This window comes from Phodopus roborovskii, unplaced genomic scaffold (genome assembly GCF_943737965.1).
Source record: "Phodopus roborovskii unplaced genomic scaffold, PHOROB, whole genome shotgun sequence".
In the NCBI taxonomy this organism is placed as follows: domain Eukaryota; kingdom Metazoa; phylum Chordata; class Mammalia; order Rodentia; family Cricetidae; genus Phodopus; species Phodopus roborovskii.
Window position 1 is genome coordinate 6,832,330 of NW_026125295.1, and position 25,783 is coordinate 6,858,112.

At 49.7% G+C, this 25,783-nt stretch overlaps 1 protein-coding gene across 1 annotated transcript in view; it reads left to right on the forward strand.

Annotated features, from left to right (window-relative positions):
- The window catches only part of Itga9 (integrin subunit alpha 9), a 289,334-nt gene that overhangs the window by 60,018 nt on the left and 203,533 nt on the right, over positions 1 to 25,783 (forward strand). Inside the window, exons 10-15 of the mRNA XM_051202213.1 lie at positions 561 to 666; positions 1,742 to 1,836; positions 7,430 to 7,520; positions 8,232 to 8,277; positions 15,624 to 15,778; positions 25,433 to 25,593. Coding sequence (XP_051058170.1) covers positions 561 to 666; positions 1,742 to 1,836; positions 7,430 to 7,520; positions 8,232 to 8,277; positions 15,624 to 15,778; positions 25,433 to 25,593 — 654 coding nt within the window. The remainder of the gene's footprint in view (positions 1 to 560; positions 667 to 1,741; positions 1,837 to 7,429; positions 7,521 to 8,231; positions 8,278 to 15,623; positions 15,779 to 25,432; positions 25,594 to 25,783) is intronic.

Here is a 25,783-nt window from a genome sequence, read left to right on the forward strand (position 1 = left end):
AAATCCGCTCCTTACAATTTAGAAAACCACAAGAAAGGGCTGGGCGGTCTAAAGTCAGGTGGGGAACTAGAGAGGGGAGCCATGGGGACTAATTCTTGCTCTATGGTATCTTAAAGCAGTGTTAGGCTAGGTAGGTGTGGTGGCTCACACCTATAATCCTAGCATTCAAAAGGCAGAGGCCAGCCTGATCCACATAGAGACTAGCCAGAGCTACACACTGAGGTCTTCCCTCCTAGAAAATAAAAGTACTGTGGGGGAAGAGTTAGGAAGGACACTCTGGAGATTGGGGGGGGGGGGAAGAAGGCTTGCCTGTCTGAACTGGATCAGGTGACGCTCAGTCATTGGGCCTCCTGCCGTTATCTTTTTCCTAAAACATATCTCAGGCTATTTGCAGACTGTCTTTTACTTTGCTGTGAGGAAAGAGGTTTGGGTTCCTGTGGTCCTGCCCAGCTGTTTCCTGTCCATGGCTGTGCCCTAAGAGGGTGGCGTTCTGAGCCCCGAGTTTTCATTGTGCTTTTTTGGGTCCCTTCCTTTCTCTCTACCTCTGTCCTGTTTCCCAGGGAGCACTCGAAGAACAGCTGTCCCTGACTGGAGATGGCGCCTACAATGCGCACTTTGGGGAAAGCATTGCCAGCCTGGGTGACCTTGACGATGATGGGTTCCCAGGTGAGTAGGGAACCTCTGGAGCAGGGGTTCCCCCAGATGCAGCAGCTGGCCATGGTCTTTGTCCCTTGTTCACAACTGGGCCTTGGACTCCCCCATGCCACCCTGGAAGGCACGCAAACTACCACGGAGAGAAAGGGCAACTCTTAGAGATGGAGTCGGTACCAGCATGTTGTTCCTACACAATCCATTCTCTGGCCTCCTGGGGGCTTCTTCCTCTCACAAAATGGTTGTCTCTGCATCTGGGATGCTCTGTCATGTTGTCGGGGAAGTGAATAAGGAGAGAGTTAGATAGTTCCCTCCCTGATAACGTCAGCCTGGCTGGGTGTGTGTGCCAGAGGAATGGGTGGTATGTGTACCTAATGCCCATTTCTTTTTGGATGATGAGACTCCCCTCCTCCCCCAGCCTCTTGGATTTTCTCTCTGGTCCTTTTAATACCCCTGTCCCTTACTGTATGGAGAGAATGTGGGCATCGGGAACTGCTTCTGCATGGTCGGGATGTGGCTCTTGCTTAGGCCAGATATCCTTCAATACTTCACACCATTGGCCACAGATGTCTTCCTTCAGTGACAGGACTGTCATCTGGAGGTCATGGGAATACATACCCCTGACCCTTCATCTCACATCAGCAGACACATGACTTATTAGAAGACAATGGAGGAGAGGAAGGGAGACTCAGGCTTTATCCCAGGAGCTGCCATTTGTGGAAATAATGTTGGTGTGTGCGAAATGAATGTCACTGTATCTGCTTCCTTTACCTAAAATAAAACTGTCTCCACTTGCTCACTGGTGGCAGGGTAGGATGGGTCGTCTTCATTTGCGTTGCTTTTATGGAGTACTTCAGCGGCCTTTGCCCCTGAGGAGGAGGAGAGACACCTCCTGGGAGTAAATTCCCCTTGGCTTTTTTACCTTTCCGTCTTTTCAATGTCAGGAGACCATTTTCCTGATTAAATGTCCAGATAAAGAACAATGGAGAAGCCGCGAAACCAGGGAGTTCAGATACGATGACTGGAATTAAGGAAGCCACACCGATATTTACCCTGCGTGGCTTTTTCTAATGCGCTGTCTCCCCCTCAGATGTGGCTGTCGGTGCACCAAAGGAGGACGACTTTGCTGGTGCAGTCTACATCTATCATGGCGATGCCAATGGGATTGTCCCCCAGTACTCAATGGTAAGTGTGTGTGTGTGTGTGTGTGTGTGTGTGTGCTTTGATGGAGGCTCCATTGTGCACCACGCTAAGGGAATGTAGATGAAAACGCTGTTTCCGTTCATACTTTTCACTAGTGAAAGAGACGATCAATCCGTATGGTGGTTTGTTAAATCCAGAAGAAATTGTTATAGACCCCCCCCCCCCCGCATTTAAGGCCTCTGGACTATCCCCAGGGACATGTTTTAAAGTATAACCTGGGAATACAGGGCTCCACAGAGGAGTGGTCATGGGCCATTGTCAGACTTGGCTTTAGGAGCTAATCAAGGCTCTGGTTTCACATCCCGGACCTGGGAATGTGGAAGTGGCGAGTTCTCTATTTTTGTCCTGTAAGCATAGTGCTCACTCAGTCTTGCTGATGGTGTCAAGCCCAACCCATGGGAAAAAGGAAGCCGGGCTGTCAGCAGAAGCACGGCCAGGATGTTAGCGATGTGTGTAGCACGGTTTGTGTCTTTCTCCCAGCGGGTCAGTGACAGAAAGGCGCATACCAGGAACTCTGCAGTCAGTTACTGGAGCGCTTGCCTGGCATGCACTGCATGAGGCCCTGGGTTCCACAAAACAGGCATGGGGTCACATGTCAGCTATCCTGGGACTCAGGGGTTTAAGGTCATCCTCAGCTACATAGGTAGTTTGAGGTCAGCCTGGGCTATAGTCCTCACCGCTGTTAACCTAACCAAACCAAACCAAACCAAACCCTTTTAGTCAGGAAATGTTTGTAATTGACCGCTTGTGTGTTGAGCACTACCTGTTCATACCTGTACATATACATTTGTGCCTGTATGGCTGAGCTATCTCTCCAGTCCAGGGTTTGTAGTTTAAGAGGCATGTGTAAATGGGGTACAGTTTCCCTCGCTCTTATTTAGTTAATTATTTATGTGTGTATGTATACATGTGTGAATGTGTGTGTGTGTGAATACGTGTGTGTGTGTGTGTGTGTAGTGTATCTGTGTGGTTCATGTACACATGTGTGGTACAGAGCCCCACAGGAGGATGTCAGGTGTCTTCTGCTTTCATTCATTCCCTTGAGACAGGGATTCTCACTGCGCCTGGAGCTGGGCTGGTACCCAGGGGCCCAGGGGGCCCAGCCATCTTTCTGTTTCCATCCCCACACATGCTTGTGGGGATTTGACCACTGAGCCCAGCCCCAGAGACACAACTTCTTCATTTATAATGGTCCCTGCAGGAAATGTGCATTAGTAGGCAGAGCTTCTCCCTCTTTCCTCTCTCTCTCCACCCCTGCTTGACCCTGGCTGAGGGAAAGGTACTCAGGGAGAGGCTTGGAGAGGAGGAGGAGTTATTTCCGGAGAGGAGAGCCATTATTTCTTTACCCCGAATCCCCATGACAGCTGTGTGAGATGGATCCACTTATTAACCACTGACCCCTATGAGCCCCACATAGGGTATGGAATTTTCCCTGGGTAGTCAGTCGCCTTTCACAACTGCATTTTGGACAAAGGCCCACCCAGGGAAGTTCTACTGGAAAACTTACAGCCGTGGAGAACCATGTTGTCCTGGAGTGCACACACTGTCAAGGGGCACCCATGCACAGACTGTTCTCTCGTCAATAGATGTGAGCCACCATGGAAACAACACACTTTAGGTGATTCAGTCAACTTCATTAGAAGCTTGAAACACAGAGCAGGGCCTGCAAGGTTTGGATCAGGGATGCGGAGTCGTCTAAGGAGTTTATCCTCAGGCAGGGTCTGAGGGTCATCCTCCACACATCCTCCTGGAAGCTCGTGCCTGGAACTCGGAAGCTAATCACACAAGGAGGCCACCTGTGGGAGCCCCCGCCTCCCGGCTCCCCTTCGACTCTGCAGTGTTTTGTTTGGTGGTTGCTGGGCGGGATCCTTGCAGAAAGCTGCCGTGCACATTTGTGGTTAGTGTGGAGCATCTAGTAGGAAGCCGAGATTGGCAGCTGGGAGCTATGGTGCTTTTGTTAAGCACGAACCCTGGCTTACTTAACTTTCCCAAAGAGAAGTGGTTTGGGGCTCTTTAAATAAAAGGGTAGAGAGAGAAAGAAAGGGAGAGACTGCTATGATTATACTTTTCCAAATTGCTAATATGTATACGATAAGGCTGATGATTTAAAAGGGAAAAATAATCCACTAATGACAGGTCCTCCTGGGCCTGGATCCTGGACAGAGACGGCATTGTGTTCAAGAACTGGAAGAAGAAATCAGAAACGAATCTAGGCAATGAGATCGCTTTCCTTTGGCCCCAACTCATATTATTTCTGCCGGAGAAATAGTGAGATCAGAGCCTGGGCTCCTCCCACATTGCTCTCTAACTCATACCGACGCCTCCTTTTACCATGAAAAGTGTTGATTTTAAGATTCTTAGATGCCTTTCTCAGTCAAGAGCCCCCTGGGCATGTCGTAGCGGCCCCTGTGATCTTTCCCTTGCCCTAACAGACGCCGTGTATAAACCTGGTCAAGCGGAGGTTTCCCACAGTCACTGGTTTCCATTTAGGGTTATTAGCACCGTGCAGACTTATCTTCCCGGCTTTATAGCATAATGGCCTGCAGATGTCAGTGGATAACTTAAGTCTGCATCGCCACCCCCCAGATGGACCACCCTTCACTCTCCCCCAGTCCCAGCCACAGCATACCCAAGAAACGAAAGCCCTGTAGCAAGCTGCTTCTAATGTTCTCAGCTTCCAGAGCCAAGATGGGCCACTTCAAAGTGCACCTTTTACTCAGATACACACACAAGTTTGTTTAGATGGAGCCATGTGGGGTGTGTGGCTGAGCCTGTTAACAAGCCATGTTTCTGCAGGAGTGCCTACAGGGTTCAGCTGCCCTTTGATGCTCACACATTTCCTGTCGGATGCCTCAGCAGAAGATGGCAAGCAGCCTTTTTCGGTCGTCTCTGGGGCGATCCTCATAGGTGGCAGCTGCTGAGGGCAGGGGACACCCTATCTCCATCAGCAGAGCTGTGGACACTCCCCTGCCTCCATCAGGGTGTCCGTACAGTATGACTTAGTAAAGACAGGCATGGAGAAAGTAGGGCAGAGTGAGCCCCGGGACGCGTGTGAAGCCGGCTCTGTTGTGGGCTTCACCACGCCATGTGGAAATGAGATGTGTCCCTGGTTATCCATGAAGAGACGGAATGTTATGGTTATCAGGGTATCAACTTGATACAAGCCCAGAGTCGCCTGGGAGGAGGGAGGGAAACTCAGCGGAAGAATTGTCTGCCTTAGATTGACCTACGGGCATGTCTGTATGGCCTTTTCTATGCTAGTTCATGTAGGAGGGCCTAGCCCACTGTGGGTGGTGCCGTCCCTAGCAGCTGGGTGTGGTCTGTATAAGAAAGATGGCTAAACTAGTCGAAACGAGCAAGCCAATGAGTGGTGACCCTCCATGGTTTCTACTTCAAGCTTCTGCCTTGAGTTCCCTTGACAATGGACTGAAACCTGTAGATGGAAATACACCCTTTCCTCCCCAGGTAGCTTTTGGTCAGGATTTTTGTCACAGCAGCAAAAAGCTAACTAGGACACTGTGAATGGAAGGAAGTAAGAACTGATCAGATCCCAGAAAATGAGACTTTCTCATCATGAATGGATGGTGCTGGTGGGAACTGTGCCTCACAAGTGTGAATGGATGGCGCTGGTGGGAACTGCGCCTCACAAGTATGAGTGGATGGCTTTTGTGGGGCCTGTGCTGTACAATGTGAATGGATTACTTTGGTGGGACCAGGGATGGCTGTGTTACAAGTGTTTACTTGTTAAAAGTATCTTCTTACTTTTGTTTTTAATTACCTGCATTTTTGTGTGTCTGTGTGTGGGTATGTGGATGCAGTGACTGAGGAGGCCAGAAGAGGGCGCCAGATCACCTGGAGCTGAATTACAGGCAGTTGCCTCTAAATGTGGGTGCTGGAATCTAAAGTGGGAGCCTCTGCAAGAGCAGGGTGGGCTAACCATTGGGCAATCTGTCTAATCCTGTGTTGTAGTTTAAAAGATGCATATGTGTATGTGGACATATGTGTATGACATGTGCATGTGGACATGTGTGTGTGTGAAGTATGCATATGGACATGTGTGTGTGAAGTGCACAAGTGGACATGAGTGTGTGAAGTGTGCAAGTGGACATGTGTGTGCGAAGTGTACATATGGACATGTTGTGTGTGTGAAGTGTCCACAACCTTTGACTCAGGGTCTTTCACAACCCTGAATTCACCAGTTAAGGTAGACTAACCCCCACCAACGAGCCCCAGGGACCCTCCTGTCTCTGGCTCCCCAGCGCTGGGATTCCATGCACATCTTACCATGTCTGGCTTTTATGTAGATGCTGGAGACCGATCTCAGGTTCTGTGCTTGTAACTGAAGCACTTTACAGGTACCCCAGACCCTGTTCTAAGATGGGTCTGTCTGTTGTGATGAAGTTAATGGTGTATGTAAATTTGATATGGTAGTAGGATTGAGTGTGACACGTGGGTTGAGGAAAGCCTTTTAGGAGGAATGGCTGATCCCCGCCCTGTAATTTATAGCAGGGCTCAGCTCCACACAGTTGTAGATTTACTAGGTCAGACTGCTGAGTAATTTCTATGCAGCTGAGGAGTCTGTGGACCTCCTGGTGGGCTGGCTGGGATGGGGGTTTCCACATGGCTATCCTTCCAGCTCGATATGTTTGTGACAGGTTAGCTGTCCGTCTTAGGGGAGGCACAAGAAATAGTTAGTACCAGGTAAGTACTGGGCTAGGAAGTAAGGATGCTGCCAGTGTTTCAACCAGTGTTGCCTAGATCAAATGAAAGGAGAAGTCAGGGGAGAGAGACTCCTCGGTCAATGAAGTGCCTGCCCACAGGCACAGGGGCCTGAGGTGACCCTTAGCACCTGTTTAAAAAAAAAAAAAAACACAAAACCCAGATGTGATGGCATGCAATTATGATCCCAGCACTAGTGAAACAGAGAGAATGGGCTCTCTGGGCTCGCTGGCCAGCCAGCCCAAACTAACTGGGTAAGTTTCATACCACTGAGAGATCCTGCCTTAAAAAAGCAAAACAAAAACAGTAGACAGCAACTGAGGATCGACACAAGGTTGGCTCCTAACCTCCACACATATGTGTGCCCACGTGTACACACACAAAAGGAAAAAAACCCAGCCTCTACTTGTCTTGAATTTCAACCTATCAGAACCGTTCAATGAGCCAGTGAGAGGGTTCTGTGGGTAAAAGCGTTTGCTGCCGAGCCTGGCGATCTAAGGGTTAATTCCCAGGACCTGTGAAAGGAGATAACCAATTCTGTCAGGTTCTCCTCTGACCTCCCTGTGCACACTGTGGCCTAAGCAACCCCTGCACACAAAGAAATAAACGTTTAAAAAAAAAAAAAATGTTTAAAACCACGTTTTAGTAGATGCCACCAAACTCAAGCAAATTTTTAAATGATGACATCTGGCCAAGGCAAGCAATAATAAGGAAGTGTGTGACCTACTACAGACCCTCTGGCCATATTCTCCCAACCTTTTCTTTTCTTTCAACAGCTTGAGACCCAGTGCCCCCGAGGAAGCTGGGTTCAAACTGTCCCAGGTCCTCACGTGACTCTCATCTTCTTTTGTTTCAGAAACTGTCTGGGAGGAAGATAAACCCGATCCTGCGGATGTTTGGGCAGTCCATATCAGGAGGCATTGACATGGATGGAAATGGCTATCCTGGTAAGCTGTCTTTCTCAGAGCATGCTGGATAAAGAAGATAGGTGTGTGAGATAAGATAGATTTTTCTTTCTTTTTTTTGGTTCAGTTAACGGTTGTTATTCACCCAGTAGAATTGGGGACTTTTGCCTGGTGGCTGACTTTTAAAGGATGCAGCTCAGATAAGAAACTCCTTTATACAAAGTTGCTAAGCAAACCCAAATTCTTGGCAGAAGATCTGTTTTCGAATCACTAAAAAATATTATCCATCAAATACAGATTACAATAAATTACATGCTAATAAAATAATATTTGCTTAAATAATTAATGATATGTAGTGTATATGCTAGTAACTACAGAAAAATACACACAAACAAGATGAAATTAATTTTAATGAAGTATAATCCAATATAGTCAACATTTTATCATTTTACCGTGTAACTAATATAAAAGTTATTAATGAGTTAATTTTTTTTTTAAAAAAAAATTAGGTCTTCAGAATCTGCTTTGTGTTTTACACACCCAGATCCATTTCCAGATCTCCATAGCCAGATGTGCTTGGCTGCCACTTAGGACAATGTGGCTGTAATTCTCCTAAGTCATTACACAGCCAGACAGCAGCAGTAGGAAGGTCCCCTGACCACAAGGCTGGACCTGTGTCACTGTGGCGCCATGCCAAAGGGCAGCTGGTGATGGTTTCTATAAGGTTCTGAGGCTGTGACTTCTTGTTTTCAGATGTCACCATCGGAGCCTTCCTGTCTGACAGCGTGGTCCTCCTCAGGTGAGATGCCTGGCTCTCACGTTTTTTCATGAGTGACAGAAGGGCTTTTGTGGAGGAGGCATGGGGTGTGATCGAAGGTGCTGTGGGCCTAGAATAAATTCTGCCCTTTTCCTCTCAGTCCTATTGCTCTGTTCCACAGAGTTCCACAGAGTTCAGTGTCTGGGCCTTGACTAGGTTATAGGGAGTAGAGAGCTCTCTGGGGTGTCTTGACAGGGTTAGGGCTAACCCAACCCTAATCCAAGTGCTGCTTGTCTTTGGTCATGACCATCCCCTTCTGTTGATGTGCAATATAAACATTCCTGTTCCCTATAGGCGCCGGGCATTCAGAGGGCTGGGAAACCCTGTCCAGCCTAGGTTTTGTTTTGTTTTTTAATCTTTATAACCAGTATCTTCACTGCTGTTATCCCCCAGCCCCAGGAGCTTCTTGTCCCATCACTAGTGGCAACAGAGGTGAGGGACCCGAACTTAGGCCCAGTGCTTGCTGAAGCATCTCCACCCATGCACTGTCTTTAAGTATTTCTGTCTGTGTGAGTCAGAGGAAGCAGGATTGCACTCTGGAGTGGGAGCCAACAGTTTTGTTAATAACTCAATGGCAGAAAGTTCTAAAGTGGACAGACCGCCATGGGCTTACAGCTCGAAGGGATCCCAGAGGCCATGTAGTCCTACATCTCAGGCGCTTCACATTTAGCCTGGCCTTTTCCCAGCCTCCCCGGACGGACACAGTCTCTTCTTGAATGAGGTACCCCCACAGGCAGGGGCTTAGTGACTTAGAGAGAACCAGCTGGCCCATAGATAACTCTAAATTTTGCATTGTCAAAGTAGCAGAATAACCTTGAAGTTGGGTGTGACCTAGAGGGCCGGTGGTCTGAGTTCAAACCCAGCCTCTGCCCTTCCAGATGAGCTTTCTAGGCCTTGACACTAGTCCCGTCCCGTCTGGTCCCAGGATTTAACTCTGTGAAAGACAACCCCAGAAGCTGTGGGTTGATATATGTAAATATGAGACAGTCTGTGTAAGGATGAGCAGGTCTTACGCAGATCTGGTTAAATTTGACTTCCTGAAATTCTGTTTCCTGCTCTTGTATCATCTACCCAGAAGCTCTGCAATATCTGAAGATAGCAATGTGTACTCAGATACTAATATCAAATTTCCCCGGCTCCCCATGTGGTTGGTGTAACAAGAGGGTCTTTGTCCCAGCTGATCCTGCTGCCCTTCAGCCCCAAATGAACACACAGATGCTGTATTAATTATAAAACTGTTGGCTGATGGTTGGTTTAGGCCTCTTATTGGCTAGCTCTGTCTTAATTATTAACCCATTTCTATTTATCTATGTATTTCCACGTGGTCTTATCTTACCAGAGAAGGGTCTGGACCTCTAACTCCTTTGGTGGCTCACATGGCGACTGTTTCTGGCTGGCCCTCCCTGCCTACCTTTCCCAGAATTCTCCTCGTCCTAATCCCGCCTCTCTTCCTGCCTCATTGGCCAGACCGTGTTTTATTCATCAACCAATGAGGGAAACACATATACACAGAAAGCCGTCCCCCACCAGCTGGATTTCCACTCTTTTCCTCCCTTTTCTCTAGAGGTCGGCTTCCCTCCTGGATGAGACCATGATGAAGGTCTGTGACATGGGGAGCCACAGCAGCACAATGCCTCATATGATCCCACAGCTCATCGTGGGTCTTTCTTAGATGAAACATGTCCCCTGGCTTCTTACAGTGGCCGTAGGCTGTCTTGATAACCAGAGCACCCATTTGTCTGTCATACAATATTTTCTTTTGTTGTTGTTGTTGATAATACTGTTTTAAATTTAAATTCGAAACAAACTTGTTTTACATGTCAACCCCATTCCCTCACCCTCCCCTCCTTTTCCATCCACTCACCCCCAGCCCCACAACCCCCATCCCATCCCCTTTCTGCTCCCCAGGGAGGGTGAGGTCTTCCATGGGGAGTCATTAAAGTCTGTCACATCATTTGGGGCAGGGCCTAGGCCCTCCCCCATGTGTCTAGGCTGAGAGGGTAGCCCTCTATGTGGAATGTGTTCCCAAAGTCCATTTGTATACTAGGGATAAATACTGACCCATTACCAGAGGCCCCATAGACTGCCCAGTCCTCCTAACTGACGCCCATGTTCAGGGGGTCTGGGTTGGTCCTATGCTGGTTTCCCAGCTATCAGACCGGGGTCCATGAGCTCCTCCTTGTTCAGATCAGCTGTTTCTGTGGGTTTCTCATACAATATATTCTAATCACAGTTTCTCCTTTCCCATCTCCTTCCAGATCCTCTCCCTATCATCTCACCCCACGCCTTCTTTCTCTCTCTTTTTGTTTAGAAAACAGGAAAATTAAAACAAAACAAAATAATAACAACAAACCAGACTCCAGTTTTTTTTTTAAAAAAAAGGAAGAAAGAAAAAAAAACCCACAAGAAACACATACACAAAATCCATAAAAACACAAATTTGGAAACCATAATAATTAAGTAAAAGATAACAAAATCAAGTTCAAACAAAGCATTCAAAAAAAAAAAAAAAAAAAACCCCAACAACAACAACAAAACCTTGTAAATGCCATTGAGTCTGTTTCGTGTTGGCCATCTGCTGCTGGGCGTGGGGCCTGCCCTAAGTGTGGCTTATATACATAGAGAGACCCCACTGGGGAAAACAAAATTTTCCTTTTCAAGCAGTTGTCGATTGGAGACAGCTTCTGAGTCAGGGATGGGAGGTCATGTCCACTTCCCCTCTCGGTGCCAGGACACAATCTGTCTTTCCCCAGGAGCCACAAACCCAAAATAGCTCCTCCTTGTCTCTCTTCTCCATGGCATGGAGTGGAAGATCAAATATGATGGCAGGAAGAAAGCACATGGGTGAGGCAGTGAGCAGCCCCACATCCACACAGAGTCTGGAAGGCACTGGAAGAACAGTGAGCCCGAGTGAGTCCTGAGATGCGCAGCAATGGCGCCATCACAGGAGGCCACGCCATCATTCTCTCTGTTTAGATGCCGTTTATATACATCGTCCTGTTGAGATGGAGCTGTGTATGTGTGAGATGCTAGAGACCCAGCCAGTGTTAGAACACATCCCATACACCAAGCACTAGGCGAATATTTTATGTACATTCCTGTGCTTTGCCACAGGTGTGTGCCCAGAGGGATGCTCCATTGGGCGGTTTCATCATGGCTGAGTATATGCTCATGTAGGCCGAGGCACCACTACTCGGTACCCTCTGTGGGACTGCCATCACACATGTGGTCTGCCTTTGGCATTCATGCAGTGCATGACTGTATTCATCGTGTGTTTTCTTTCCTTCCTGCCTTATCGCTTGTGTACAGCACAATGTACCGGTTCAAGCATATGGCTCAGAATTTTGACTGGGGCACATACCCATGCAAACTACACCACCGTCAAGACAGAGTTCATTCCCGTCACCCTGCAAGCTTTCTTGGGCTGTTAAAAATGATTTGTTATTGTTGCCGTGTTGGGGAGGTGCACATTAAGATGACATTGTGTGATGGGCTCTGTGATTCTACCTTTATGTGTGTTCTGAGGGTCAAACTCAAGTCCCCGGGCTTGCATGACAAGGATTCTGTCCACCAGCTCCTCTTAGGTTCTAATTGCATCTTTCTCTCGGTAGGCATCTACTGTTGTGAAATGTCACCATAGGTCATTTTTGCCTGTTCTAGGGTTCCATTAGAATGGAAGCATACCATATGTATTCTAACCCCTGAGCTCGTCCACTCATCCCGATGTTACTGAGATCTACCCACGTTTCGTATTCCCACTGTGGACCGATTTCCTGTCCTCTGAACAACCCATGGCATGTGTATTACCATTATCCTCCTTACGCGTGAAGAACTAGGAGTTTTGTGGTGGTGAACGTGGTTGCCAGCTTGACACACCCGGAAAAACAGAGCCACGGTGGAAGAATTGCTTCCATCAGACTGGTCTTTGCGATTGCCAGTTGATGCTGAAGGGCCCAGCCCTCTGGGCAGCGCCTCGCTGTGTAAGAAAGCAAGCTGAGCAAGCCCGCCCGAGGGGGAGGCTGATAAGCACTGAGCCTCCATGGTTCCTGCTTCAAGCTCCTGTTTTGGCTTTCCTTGATAGCGGACCATGAGTTGTTAGCCGGTCTACACCTCTTCTTCCTCGTGTTGCCTTTGGTCATGGTGTTCATCACAGCAGCAGGAAAGCCAATTAGGACGGGCTTTAAAAAATCCCAGATGCTGTAAGTTAGTACAAAGCAGGACTACACTGTCAGGTGGCGTCACTCTTAGCAGAGGACCGGGTGGGCTGCCCTGGCTGAGCTGACACCAAAGGCCCGTGGTTGTACTGGCGGATGCAGCTTTTGGGTGTTGTCGTAGCAGAAGCCACGGATGGGGCTGTGGGTGGGTAGCGGGGGAAGGGGGTAGGAAGACAGTGGCTCTTGACGCCTTTCCCGAGTCGGGGCTGCAAAGGGACACAGGTGCTTCAGACACAGTGTTTGAGGGGCGTTAGCTAGAGCTTGAGTTCCTTTTGACTTTGGGTGAGACTGACAGAGAAATGTGTACGCCCACGGACAGCTGCTGTGTGCGCTATAGTTAAAGGCACTTGGAGAGGCACCTTGGGGTTTGGGGAAGCTCTGGGCTAAGCTAAGACTGGGCATCTTCACGGATGAACTGGGACAGAGGAAGGTCCAGGGCTGGCTTTGTTAGCCAGCCTTTACTTGTCCCTGCCCTGCCAGGAGAACCAGGACACCATTATGTGAAATCTGTACACACACCATCCTCTTGTTTCCCTGGAAGTGTAACGCGGAGATTTCATCTCTGCCATAGAAAAGCACTCCAGTTACTTGCTTCTTTGAAGTCTTAAAAACGCTTCTGGTTTTGTCCCCTTGTGCCCACTTTGCGGCGGTTATCTAGGGGTTGGTGGGTGGGAGGTGGGCTCCGCCCTAGGAGTGTGAGCTGGGGCCCCAGCTCTGTCCTCAGGAAGTTTGCTCAGGAGGGCAGGTCCCCTGTTCTGGTGATAGGAGCCTAGTGCTATGCCAGGACAGGCAGAGGAAGTGACCAGAGAAGCTTATGAAAGAGTGCTTCCCCCATCCAAAAACAATACTTGGAGTGGAAATGGGGGGAAAAATGCTGAGGGAACTGATGTAACGGGCGGGCGGGTGTTGGAAGGGGATGAACCCGGGAGGGCCTCTGCCGGCGCTTTCAAAGGGTTCCGCTTTGCAAACTTGCCAGAGTTAGTTCTGTCTGGAGTGCTCCTGTCTCCTGCTCACCTCACCCGGCTCAGCAGAGCTCTCTGGGAGGAGACTCTCTGGTGGGCTGATAAGGGATGGACTGGCCTTTCATCTTCTCTTCCGTAGCGGGGCTGGTCAGGGGTTGCCAGGGTGTAATGGTAGACAGGAGCCCAGCTCTCTCTGAAGCTGCGGTTATTGCTGCCACCCCCATCCCAGGGGTGAGCTCCAGGTTGTGGGTCAGGGTAGCTGTTTTCTTTAGGAAGGCAGTAAAGAATCAGACCTGAGGGCACACTGGCAGTGGGTGGGGGTGGGTAGGCGTGGAGTTCTACTTTTTATTGCTATAAAAGCCTTGGGGGGGGCTGACTAAGAAGTAAAGAAAGGTTAGTGTTTGCTCAGTTTGGGGACACATCCATCATGGGGGGGAGGGGGCTCATGGTGACAAGACTTGCTTGAGGAAGGTCACATTGAGTCTGTGTCCCGGAAGCAGAGAGACCTGGATGCTGGTACTCAGCTCCCTTTATCCTTTTTATTCACAGACCCCCACCCCCAGCCTATGGGATGGTGCTTTCCTCATCCAGAGTGGGTCTTCACTCCCCACTTAACCTAATCGAGAACCCCCCCCCCACACACACACACATGTGTTCAAGATGATTCCAGATCCTGTCAAGTTGACAAAGTGAACCATGATGCCATTCTACACCAGCTAGGGTGAAAGGATCTCTCTAAGTCACTCTAGCTCCTTCTAAGGGTGAAACCAGAAGGAAAGTGACAGACCAGGGTATTGGTTTCTCTCAGGCAGTATTGTCTGTCTCCTTTTGCCCCAGAGCCAGATTTGCTCAGAGTTCCCCAGTCCCCTGCCCTGTCACAGTCGCTCTTCTGTTGACCTTCCTGTCCCTGTAAAGGCAGCAGCAGTAGAGTTATTATGCCGCGGGCACGCGCTTGTGTGTGTGTGTGTGTGTGTGTGTGTGTGTGTGTGTGTGTGTGTGTGTGTGTGTGTCCTCGCTGTGCTATACACCCAGGTTTTTCTTTGACGTTCTCTTGTCTTGGGTTTTTTGGTCATGTGTTCCGTCGTCTGGTCACCCTGGTGCACTTTGAACCTTAGACACACACGTGACAATGTTATTCCCAGTTGATGCCCCTTAACCTTGAGTCACTCCACAAGCACAAAGGCCAGGGACCCTGAGGGGGAAAGGTTCCCTGTGAGGTCAGGGCGGGGGACGGAGTGCAGGGAGGTCAAGCCACAGCTGAGGTGCCTCCCCTGAGCAGATGTGACCATGGGAAAGGGATGCCTGTTTCCTTCTCAGCTTCTGTCTCCTTGCCCCAGGGATGCTGTCCACCCATCAGGCGCTGGGGGATGGTCATGTCAGGGAGAGGGCTGTGCTTATTGGATTTTGCTTCCTCCTAAGGCTAGCCAGGTTAATTCCTTGAAGTGTTTTGCTGGGACTCCATCAATCAATCCTTTTTAGACCATATTTAATATTCAATGACTTGATAGCCATAAATGAAAGAGGATATTTGACCAACTCACGCTGACAGGGGAACCACTCAGTATGTATCTCATGGTCTCTCTGTCTGTCTGTCTGTATGTCTCTCTTTCCCTTTTCCCTCCTCCCCTCCTTTTGGCATTTTAAACCAAACTCTCACTCTGTGACCCAGGCTGGCCTAGAACTCTGGGAAATCCTGATGCTCTCACTCAGATGCTGGGATTCCAGGAGTGACCTGTCACAGGCAGTTTTGCATCTAACTCCTGAACCATGCCTTATGCTATAAAGACTTCTCCTCAGTGAAGTCATGCCTCTCCAGTGAAATGGAAATCGGAACTTCTTGGGTGAAATTTTAAATAATCACCCAGCATCTGGTGGTTGATTTACGGCTTTAGCCAGCTGTGTTTCATTAACAGTTAACTTGCCTTTGTTACCGGGAAGCAAACCATTAGTATTTTAGGGAACGTGCTACTTTTAAAACCAGAAAGAAGAAAAAAAAAATACTTACAGTGCACACTAGCCTTTCTCTCTTGGGACATTTCATTCTTTAATTAAATGCTGGCTGAAGTCCCGGGATCTATTTTGCCTGCATAGTTCTTGTTTGGTTCTGAGAGCCTCTACTTAAACGGGTTCCCTCTCCCTCCTTGTCATGCAGGGCCAGGCCGGTCATCACTGTGGATGTCTCCATCTTCCTCCCAGGCTCTATCAACATCACAGCACCTCAGTGTCATGACGGACAGCAGCCCGTGAACTGCCTAAATGTCACCGTGTGTTTCCGGTTCCATGGAAAGCATGTGCCAGAAGAAATAGGTAATGGGTCACAGCATCAGGGCTCGCGGTACCTGTCTTAACTGGTGCAAGGCCACAAGATTGGGATGTTCCAAGTTCCCTCTCACTTGACACCCTGTGGCTTTGCAGGCAGGGTGCAGTGGGCCGAACATTCCCTTTCTCTGAGACTACTCTCTCCTGCTCATTTACATATTTCAAACTTCACACACCCTCCAGCTCCAGCACAAATGACAGTGAGCCTCAAGCCTCCTTCCCCGCAAATGTATGAGGGCTAGACTGGAACCCACTGGGTGGGGCGGAGTGTGGCTGGTGAGGTGGAGTGCCTAAGCCTTGCCCATACGGAACACTTTGTGCAGTTTGAGAAACAACGAGAATGTGGAGGCTCCCCCATCCCACCCTATAAGCTTTCAGCATAACTAGGCAGTGGGGCTGCCCCACACAACAGCTGGCATCGGCTCAGGACGTGAAGGGTTCCAGCGCCTGTGTGTTTAAGAGCATGGTCCTACTCTGGCATCTCAGAGTTAGGAAAAGACAGCTCATGCTCAGTTAGCATTCTTGTACAGTGCAGAGATGGTGTGCTGCCCACATGGGACCGGGCCCTCCCAAATCAACTGTCAGTCAAGAACACTATTAGGCAATGTGATCTGGACCATGCCTCAGTTGAGACTCCCTCTGATGAGTCTAGGCAGTGTCAAGTTGAGAGCTGTAGCTAATTCTGGCAACATCCCTGTGAAGTTTGCATGCAATTTAAGTGTGAAAAGCACGACTCTGGAGTTCACACGTGTGCACATCCCCCCAAACCTGCAAAAAAAAAAAAAAAAAAAAAAAAAAGTACTCACATGTGTAGTTCACTCAGCTGGACTTTAAATATTCTATCTTATCCAACAACATGCCAAACCCTGCTATCTCAATGGCAAATTATCGTGATCAACTGTATTAAGCAAAAGCTACAGTTAAACCCCGTACTTATTTATAAAGATTTTTTTCTTGCAAGAGAGCTTAGAAATTGCCACATTAAACATAGCCATATGATAAACTTGGGAGGGGAGAGTCATGCGATTTTTATACACAGTGCATAGAGAAAAGTAATATTCTTTAAGTTCACACAGCCGTTGGGGCTGGGTGCTTAGTCTGATATGACTGTAGTTGCATCCTCAGCCACCGCTTTTCCTATTATCTTTATTGTTGGAGTCATCAGAGTCTGATAAGAAAAGAAAAAAAATAAAGGTTTCTGGTCCTCCTGGAAGTAAACACTGCGGACCGTTAACGAACATATTTCACAGGATGCTGCAAGCAATTATTATTTTGGAGCTGGAGATCAAACCCTGGCCCTCTTGACTGATAAATACATGCCCACCACCACAGACCTGTACCCCCAACCCTGGATGTTAGTTCTGACGCACATAAAAGTGTTTTGAGCTCTAAAAACCGAGCAAGTAGCACTTATGCTGTACTCATTTGCTAGCTGTTGATTGTGTGTCTGCCTGTGCTAGCGATGCACTAGACATAGCTCTGCACAGCGCCCTGCTAGAGGGCTCCCCCTGACATGCCTTCGTATTCTTGATCCGTGTCCTCGTGAACATGAACGTAACGTGGTATAATGGGAACGAGGTTAAGCCGAAGCGGGGCCCACGACCTAAGACTCCAGGGCTCGGCGAGGGATGGCATGGGGAAGCTGTGATTTCTCAGCCCTTTCTGGGGCCACAGTCAAGCAGTAGCTTTTCAGGGACCACTAGGAGGAAATCCACGAGGCTCTGTCTGAGCTGGACCATGGCCCTTGAAGGAGTAAAATGTTCCGGAAAGGGCAGGCTGTTGACCCATGTGCATTTCACACGCAGTGTTGAGTCACCTGGTTAGTGGTCGGTGGAGGGTAGGTTAGCCCCCCCCCCCCAGCTTCCTGCTCAGGTTGCTTCCTTAGCCTCTGTCATGTGGTTCGTTGAAGTCAAATGTCCTTGTATACTCCGAGGCTCTCTAGAGGTCTTTACCATTTAACACTCAGGTTGGGGCTCGGGTTATAGCTGAGTCATGGAGAAAGTGCTTAACACGCATGTGTGGGGCCCAGAGTTCAAGCACACATGTGTGTGCACACGTGTGTGCACATGTGGAGGAACTAAGAGTCAGGTGTGAACTAGGAGATGCTGGCGTGGACAGGGCAGTAAGGAAGAACGCCCTCGTTTGTCTGTTGTAAGATGTTATCCTTCAAGAACAACAGCCACTGTCCCCTCTGAACACTGCGGCCACTCACGGGGTTGGTGACTGTCTCCTCATAGAAGGCAGAGGGGGAGTATCATTGGAGTCACCTGCAATTCCAGCCGCTCCCTCCCACAGCTGCCAGCCATCTGTATGTGGCTCGGCCCTAACTGCACACAGCCTCTGGTCTTGGTGCATGCTGGAGTATGTAGGCTGTGGAAGGTTAACCAGGAGGAGAGGTTTCTACTTACGCAGCCACGGGGATGTTGTCATCTAAGCTGGGGTGAGACTTTCCATATTGGGGTTCCCCACATTCCTTCAAGAGCCCTTCATCCATGCTCTGCACATGTTGGATTTTAGGGGATCACAGCTTGTTTTAAAAGACTTTGCTTGGTCCCTAGTGCACTCCGAGGAGGAGATAGACTCTTGCTTACCTCTCTTCCGGGAAGGGGTTCCTGAAGTACCATTCCATTCTTTTCCTGTCGTTTTCAAAAATGTGAAGCACACCTCAGTCTGCAGTGGGGACAGAAATGTAGCACTCCACCAGAGAGCGCCTCCCTCAGGGAGGCTGAGGAAAAGGGAGCCTGCTGGAGATGGGTAGGCCTGGGCCCTTGGGGGCTCCCCCTTTGAAATCTCTACAGGAGACTCTTGACTCCACAGAGCTAGCAAGACCAGGTCTCTAGGCTTCAGGTAGAGGAAGGTTAAGGATATCTCAAGAGCACAGGCCCCTCCATCTAGGGCGGTCTCCTAGGATTCTCCGCCCAGGGTCCTCTCCTGGGCTCCTCTGCCCAGGGTTATCTCCTAGGCCTCTGCATTAGGAAGGCAGAGCCTCTGTATTACTTTCCCACTCCCGTTTCCGCAGTGGAACCCTAGGCATCCCCGGTTTTGTCTATGGGGCTGCCTGGTGATGCCTGTCTGAAAAGGTCTTCTGCAGGCTCAAGGTCTCTGGATCTTAGGCTGTTTACCAAGAGATGGCTGCATCTGGGAGACCCCACCTGGGCACCCAAATTACAACCAGGGCCACTACATTCTGTGGTACCTACCCAGTGGGTCTTCAACCATGTGAGTTGTTTGGAGGACCTGTTTGGGAGCCAGAGCAGCTGTGGCTTGTCCCTTGGGCTGCTACTGCTCGTCCTTGGGACCTAGTGCAGTCGGGCATGTACATCAGCTGTCTCTTCAACCCTGCTTTAGCAATGGGAAATTTCAGCTCTCATTTGGTCCCAGGAGCATGAGGGTCAGCATCTCAGCCTCTAGAGGGGCAGCTGTGACTTCTAGGAATACTATGGGAAGCCGGGTGAATCTGCACTGGTCCCTGCAATAGGGAAGGTCCAGTCAGGAAATAGATTACCACACCTTACGTTTGAACAGGTTTTGACTCTTGGAAGTGACTGAGCAGACGAGGGAGGATGCAGTAGTAACTGCAGGAGATCGCTACCAAGGCTGGGACTGTGCCAGTAGCTGTCGCCCTCAGCTCTTTGGGATCTTGTTAGCCCTATGCATATTCAAATTGATTGAGAGGTCTGAGGTTGGAACCCAGCAACCTGTGTTTTACCAGTTTGCAGGTGGCCAGTCGGGGTTAGAGTTTGTTAATTCCTTCCTTGGAGTTATCTGAACCTGCAAGTTTGGAGAAGGGACCTTGTGCATCTGGGACCTAGATCTTTACATAGAGAGGGTGTCACTTACTTCTCTGAGAGTCTGAGAGAGTACAGTGAGGACTTTGGCTCTTGGAGGAGGGACTATGGGATAGAATTATGGCTGTTGGGACCAACTGTCATGAAAAATGGTTGTTGATTAAGTGGATAAATAAGCAGAGAGGGGCAAGGTCCTCTTCACCCTCCAGCCTTGCAGGGGCCCTCTGTCCCCTCTCCTATTGGCAGAGCCTTACAGGGAGCTGCTGGCAAAACACATTTGTGGGGTCCCAGCCCTTGTGCCGAGAAAGGTGGGCTTGGAACAGAGAACAAGGATTGCATGACCGGTATAAAAGCATCGGGGTTCATGGGGGATCTGAAATGTTAAGGCCATGTTCCTACTGCAGAGAGCATTGGCTCTCAGAGGACATGATCTGTGCTCCCTCTAGTCTCTGGAGAGGCATGGGGGGGTGAGAACATGGACCTCATCTGTTATTTTGGGGCGCTTGGATCAGCAGAGGGTGACGAAGTTCTGCCAGACCCTGTCTCAGCTCTGGGCACAGAGCACGGACTCACATTCTAGAAGGAGGGGCCTCCCCACTTGCCCTTCTATACACGTGCTAGCAGCATGCAATCTGGCTGCTCACTCTGGCAGTGGGCAGCCCAAGGGCAGGGTCATTGCATGTTTCACCAAGCAGTTTCAAACAAGAGTTCAGCTCGGTCCAGAGTGTCCTCAGACACTTCATCCTTGGCTCAGGGACTGGCCGTGGCTTCTCAAAGCCTCCTGGCAGCCACAAAAAGGACCGAGTGATGTAAGGAGAGTGTGGAGCCTTTTACCCATAGGCTGCGTCCACCTTCTTGGTGGCCACAGACTTGCCTGTCTGGAGGCTGAGAAATGCAATTCTGAACTTTTGCCATAGCATCAAATGAAAACCAGGAAGGGTTGCATCCCGACGAGTCGCATTTCCTGCTCTGCTTGCTCGGGGATTGAAGCCAGGGTCCCATTCATGCTAGGAAAGCACCTGGCCACTGGGCTACATCCCCAGCCCCCACTTTGCACTCTGATCCTCCACCCTTGTGTTCCCTGGGCTTACTGACAGCCTGGCAACACTTTCCATGAGCAGAGGCCTTTTCTGCACGGCCCCTCCTCTCCCCAGACGCGCTCTGGATCTTAGGCCCAGAGGGATGGCCCCCAGCTCACCCATGGGAATAGCAGAAACACAGCTGGAAACAGATGCCTTGTGCCCACCCCCCATCTTTTTTTTCTGAAGTTAGAGGTGGTGTATCTACTCCTTAGGGAGAGCTTTTGCACAAAGAGAACAGTCTCAAAGCTTCCGGTCCCCAGAGTGTAAGGATGAGACAAGGGAGTTGTCAGGGAAGGAATGGTTACCTAGGAAAGCAACCACTGCCAAGTAAATATTGCATTCCTTGGAGGGAGACAAGCTAGTAAAGTGGAAATATCACTTTCCTCCTCCCCTGGGAAGGCCCGAGTAATGTTGGAAGGAGACGGTAGACAACGGTCACAGCTGAATCCTCGTTCTGGTTTAGATGGGGGAATGATCCCGGGCTGGCTGGGACAGACCAGAGCCCCAGTTGATGCCAGACAGCTGGCCCTCTCCCGGCCCCAGCCCATGTTGGTGGTGGTGGTTGGTGGGGGTGCCCTTGAGAGCCAGCTTGGGGGTGGTCAGGGAAGAGAAGCAGCCGAAGGCATGACTGGGTCTGATCAGCTTTCCCATCCACATGACATCATTCGACATGGCATAGACACAAACTTCCAGAAGGAAGAGCCTCATGTGTCATGTGCTGTGGGAACTGGCTCTAATCTGAACCAGCACCCTCTCCTGGGCCAGGCTTTGAGAGCTGGCTTGCATTAAGGGGTTGCTGCTGAGGCCAAGCTGCAGGCCTGAGGCACCGCCCCCACCCCACCCCAAGCAAGCTGATTGGCTGCATCCCAACATGCTTGGGGCACTGGAGTGGGAGCTATTTAAAGCTAGCACTGGAGCTCCAGGCTTCAGAAGAGACTGTTTATTCTTATCTCTGGCAGCTCCCAGACTCTCTCCACTCAGGTGGGGTTTCTTCATGGTGAATCTTGCTTGCATCTAGAAGTGAGAGTCTGACATAGAATGGACTTCTGTATATTTATGATGTCAAAATAAATTTCATATCAAGCACGAAGGAGGCAGTTCTAGAGAGGAAATTCTTCCAAAGCCATTGGATAACGTGGTCTGTCTGGGAATCAGACACTTGAACATTTGACAAATTGCTAGGTTGGTACCCATATGTCCTACCTGGAACCGAGCAGTGGACTCATTTTCAGCTCTGTTCTTTGAATTGCATCTTCCTCCCCTCCCTGGAGGATCTTAGCTGTCGACCACTATGGCGCTTTGAGCAGAAGCCTGGTACTTTGCTTGCTAAGTACTCAGTGCAGCTCTGGGCATGCGCAGCTCTGGGCACGCGCAGAAGGCTGAAATCGCCCCCATTCCCAAGTTGTCCTGTGTTGAGACCTCCCCCAACCCAAATATATTCCCAAGTCAAGGGTCTCAGGGCACACCTCAGCGTAGGGATGGGCCCGGGCGGTAGCAGCCTGTAAATGGGGCAGAGTACCAGCATAGGCAGGCTTCTCCGGAGGGGCCGAACGGGGAGTTGGAAATGCAGAGAACAGGAGTGAGGGAGGATGCTGGGTTAGCTAGTGGCAAGCCCGAATTCTGGATTTGGCTAGAGACACAGAGCTGAGTTGAAGCTGCAGTTTAGGTCTGTGGGTAGGCTGGACACAGGACTCCTTATTGGGAGATGGAGAGATCATACTCATACATACATACATACATACATACATACATACATACATACATACACACATACATACATACACACACCTTCAACTAATGCCGCCCACCCTTCACATTATAGAGTTTGATTTGCACCATCCAAAGTCTAATGACATAACTGTTAATCTCATTTTTTAGAAGACCTTCACAACAGTGTGTAGTTTAGTGCCTGGCTAAATATCTCGGTACCGTGGTTGGCACATAAGTAAACCATCCTCGCAAACCAATTGGAAGGTGTCTGACAAACGGTAGAAGGTTACCACTGTGGATCCATCAAGCTCAGTCCTGCTGGGGAACCTGGGGACTCGGTGTAGGACATGCGTGCCTCGGGGTGAGGTACCCTAAGTGAAAGGAAACTGTGTCCTGTCCACAGTGGCACTCAGAGGCCTGACTTCTGCCACGGACTGGAGAAACCAGTGGAGGCAGACAGATTTGGAAGAGGCCCAGGGGATGCGAGTTGGAGCTGGCACCATCCACCCTGTGTTCCTGTGTTCATCCCCGTTCTTGTGGAGCTCATCTGGCTGAGCCACTGCCTTCTGCTTTTCCGCTCGTTTTCCTTCTCCCGAGGGACAAGGACAGCCCTCATTTGTGGTCTGGAAGGATGGCTGGCTAGGGACTGTTGAGACGCTCGGCTGCCACCCCCACCTTGGTTTATCCCACCATGCCTCTCCCTTGTGCTTTGTCAAAGAGAACGAGGTTTCAGGGCAGGTGTGGCAGCTGGAATGTGATTGCCCCCATAAGCTCACAGGAAGTGGGACTATTAGGAGGTGTGGCTTTGTTGGGGTGGTCGTGGTCCTTTTGGAGAAAGTATGTCCCTGTGGGGGTGGACTTTGCGGTCTCATCTATGCCCAAGCCGTGCCCAGTGCCTCAGTCCACTTCCTGTTGCTTTTTGACCAAGGTGTAGCCAGCACCACGTCTGCCTGCACGCCACCATGCTCCCCACCATGATGATAGTGAACTGAACCTCTGAAACGCTAAACCGCCACCCCAGTTAAATGTTTTCCTTTATAAGAGGTGCTGTGGTTATGGTGTCTCTTCACAGCAATAGGAACCCTGACTGAGACCGGAGTTGGTATCGGGAGTGGGGTGTTGCTTTCGTTTGGAGGAATTTGGACTTTGGGACTGTGGATTAGAAAAGCAGGTGAATGATTTGAGCACTGCTCAATGGGCCATCCTAGTGGGGCGTGGGAGACAGTGGTACAGGTTAGATCCGGAGAGCTCTGGATTCTGCTGTCTGGTTGATGGTTCTTGGTCTGGAGCAAGTATTTTTCCTTTTTGGAGCCTCAGGCCCCTTTGTCCTGAAAACGGAGGTTTTGCATAAGCTGACTTAAAGGGTTTCTTCAAGACCTTGGCAATCTGTGCACACTTTCCACTTGTAATGCTTGTTGGCGCCCCGTGTTTTCTCCACTGAACCATTTCCCCAGGAGTAGAACTATCTCCTGGGATGATCCATGTTCCGGGTCCCTCCTGGTGACCCAGCTTTACCTTAGAAATCAGCTGCTTGTCGAAATAAGCAAGGTAGGGCTTCATAGCCTCCACTGGCTAGGAATCTGGGCATGATGGGAGCCATGGTGTGGCTGGGGCCCAGGGAAGCCATTTGATACAGCAAAAATATGCCACAGATGGCTTGTCAAGTCACCTTTTTTTCTTCCCTGTGCAGACTTTCCTTGGTGGCGGGTCCCTTTGATGTTATTTAAGAACATGGCTATTCCTGTGAGTTGGCTTTACCATACTTAAACACCGGCTTCAATGAATGGCCCAAGCTTCCAACAGTTGTGTGGAGATGGCCTGGGGTGGCTCATCTGCCTCCTACCGGTCAGCTATCAAATGTGGTCGTTTTAGGGGCATAGATTATTGCTTATACTTCCTGGAGCTAGAACATTCCTCAGTGGTCGAGCTCTCTCTAAAGAAGCCAAGTTCGATTCCCAGCACCCACCCAAGCTACCTGTACCTCTAGTCCCAGGGGGTCCCCCACTTCCTTCTGGCCTCCTTGGGCACCTGCTCCCATGTAACATGCAATTACATACACACATACATGTAATACAATCTTTAAAAAACACAGTCATCTCAGAACCCACCAAAGAGTTAAGAAATAAAATGGCTCACCGAGAGACTGGCCCCTGTCACAGACAACAGTACTGTAGGTCTGATGACGTTCATCTTATGGGATAAAACACAGCTGTCTGTTTACTTCCAGGCTCCAGAGTAACAGAGGCAAGGTCTGTTGGATCTACCCAGCATGCATTTGGCATCATAGCATCCGTCTTTCCTTTTTTCTGTGCCACTCTCCTGTCTGACACTGACTTCTCAGGCATAGGGCTGAGTTTTCAGGAAGAAATCTCCATGTAGGAGTCACCATGGCCAAATCTTTGGTGGAAGGATCAGCACCCTGAGAGTAGGACCAGCCCCAGGCTGTGCCTCAGTTTCCAAGTATGGAGCTCTGTGAAAATGGAGAGTTTGTTTGTTTCTGATGTTTGCCTGTGGTGTTGACTGATACCTCATTGGGTCCGTAGTACCTGGTGTGCATCTTCTCGCTCCATCATGGGCGACACACACACACACACACACACACACACACACACACACACACAGTTGGAAAGATTTGTTTGTGAGAGATACTGAATCACTGCAGCAATTGTTCCTTAATTTCACAAAGTCAGCAGCTTCTAGTTACATCTCACAGGGTCTGCTGTGATGCTTACCTATCAGACCGCCCTGTGCACGGTAAAGTAATAAAGTAAGTACAAGTATGTTAGTGGTTCTGCTTAGTACCACACAAAGGCATGAGATTTAAACAAGGAAGAACCATAGGCCCGATGTGCCTGGAATCCCCCGGGACACAGGCCACCCTGGTTCTTCCACAGCCTGGTTACAAGCTTCTGAGGTGGTGTGATGTGGGCTCAGGGCAGTCCCCTGTATTGTGCGAACTGTGGGGCTGGGTGGTCTCACAGCCTACAGAACTGTGGGGCTGGGGAGTCTCACTGCTGTGTGTCCACCTTTGCTGACACCTTTGACCCTTCATTTCCTGTCAGATCTGAGCTACAACCTGACGGCTGATGTGGCCCAGAAGGACAAGGGCCAGCTGCCCAGGGTCTACTTTGTGTTGCTGGGAGAGACCGCCGGCCAGGTCTCAGAGACGTTGCAGCTGGCGCACATGGACGAGATGTGCCGTCACTACCTGGCCCACGTCAAGGTTAGTCTGCCCTCTCCTCTCTTTAATCCTCAGATCTGATCTCTACCGATGGCCATTCGGACTTTTCATTATGTAGGCTCTGACTTTCACAGTTCTCGTTCACAATACGTATTTCTTCTTTAAAAGCTCAAAGTGGATGACATCTTATTTATCTTTAATTTTTTTCAAAGCACTGCGTCCTGGAGGGGTG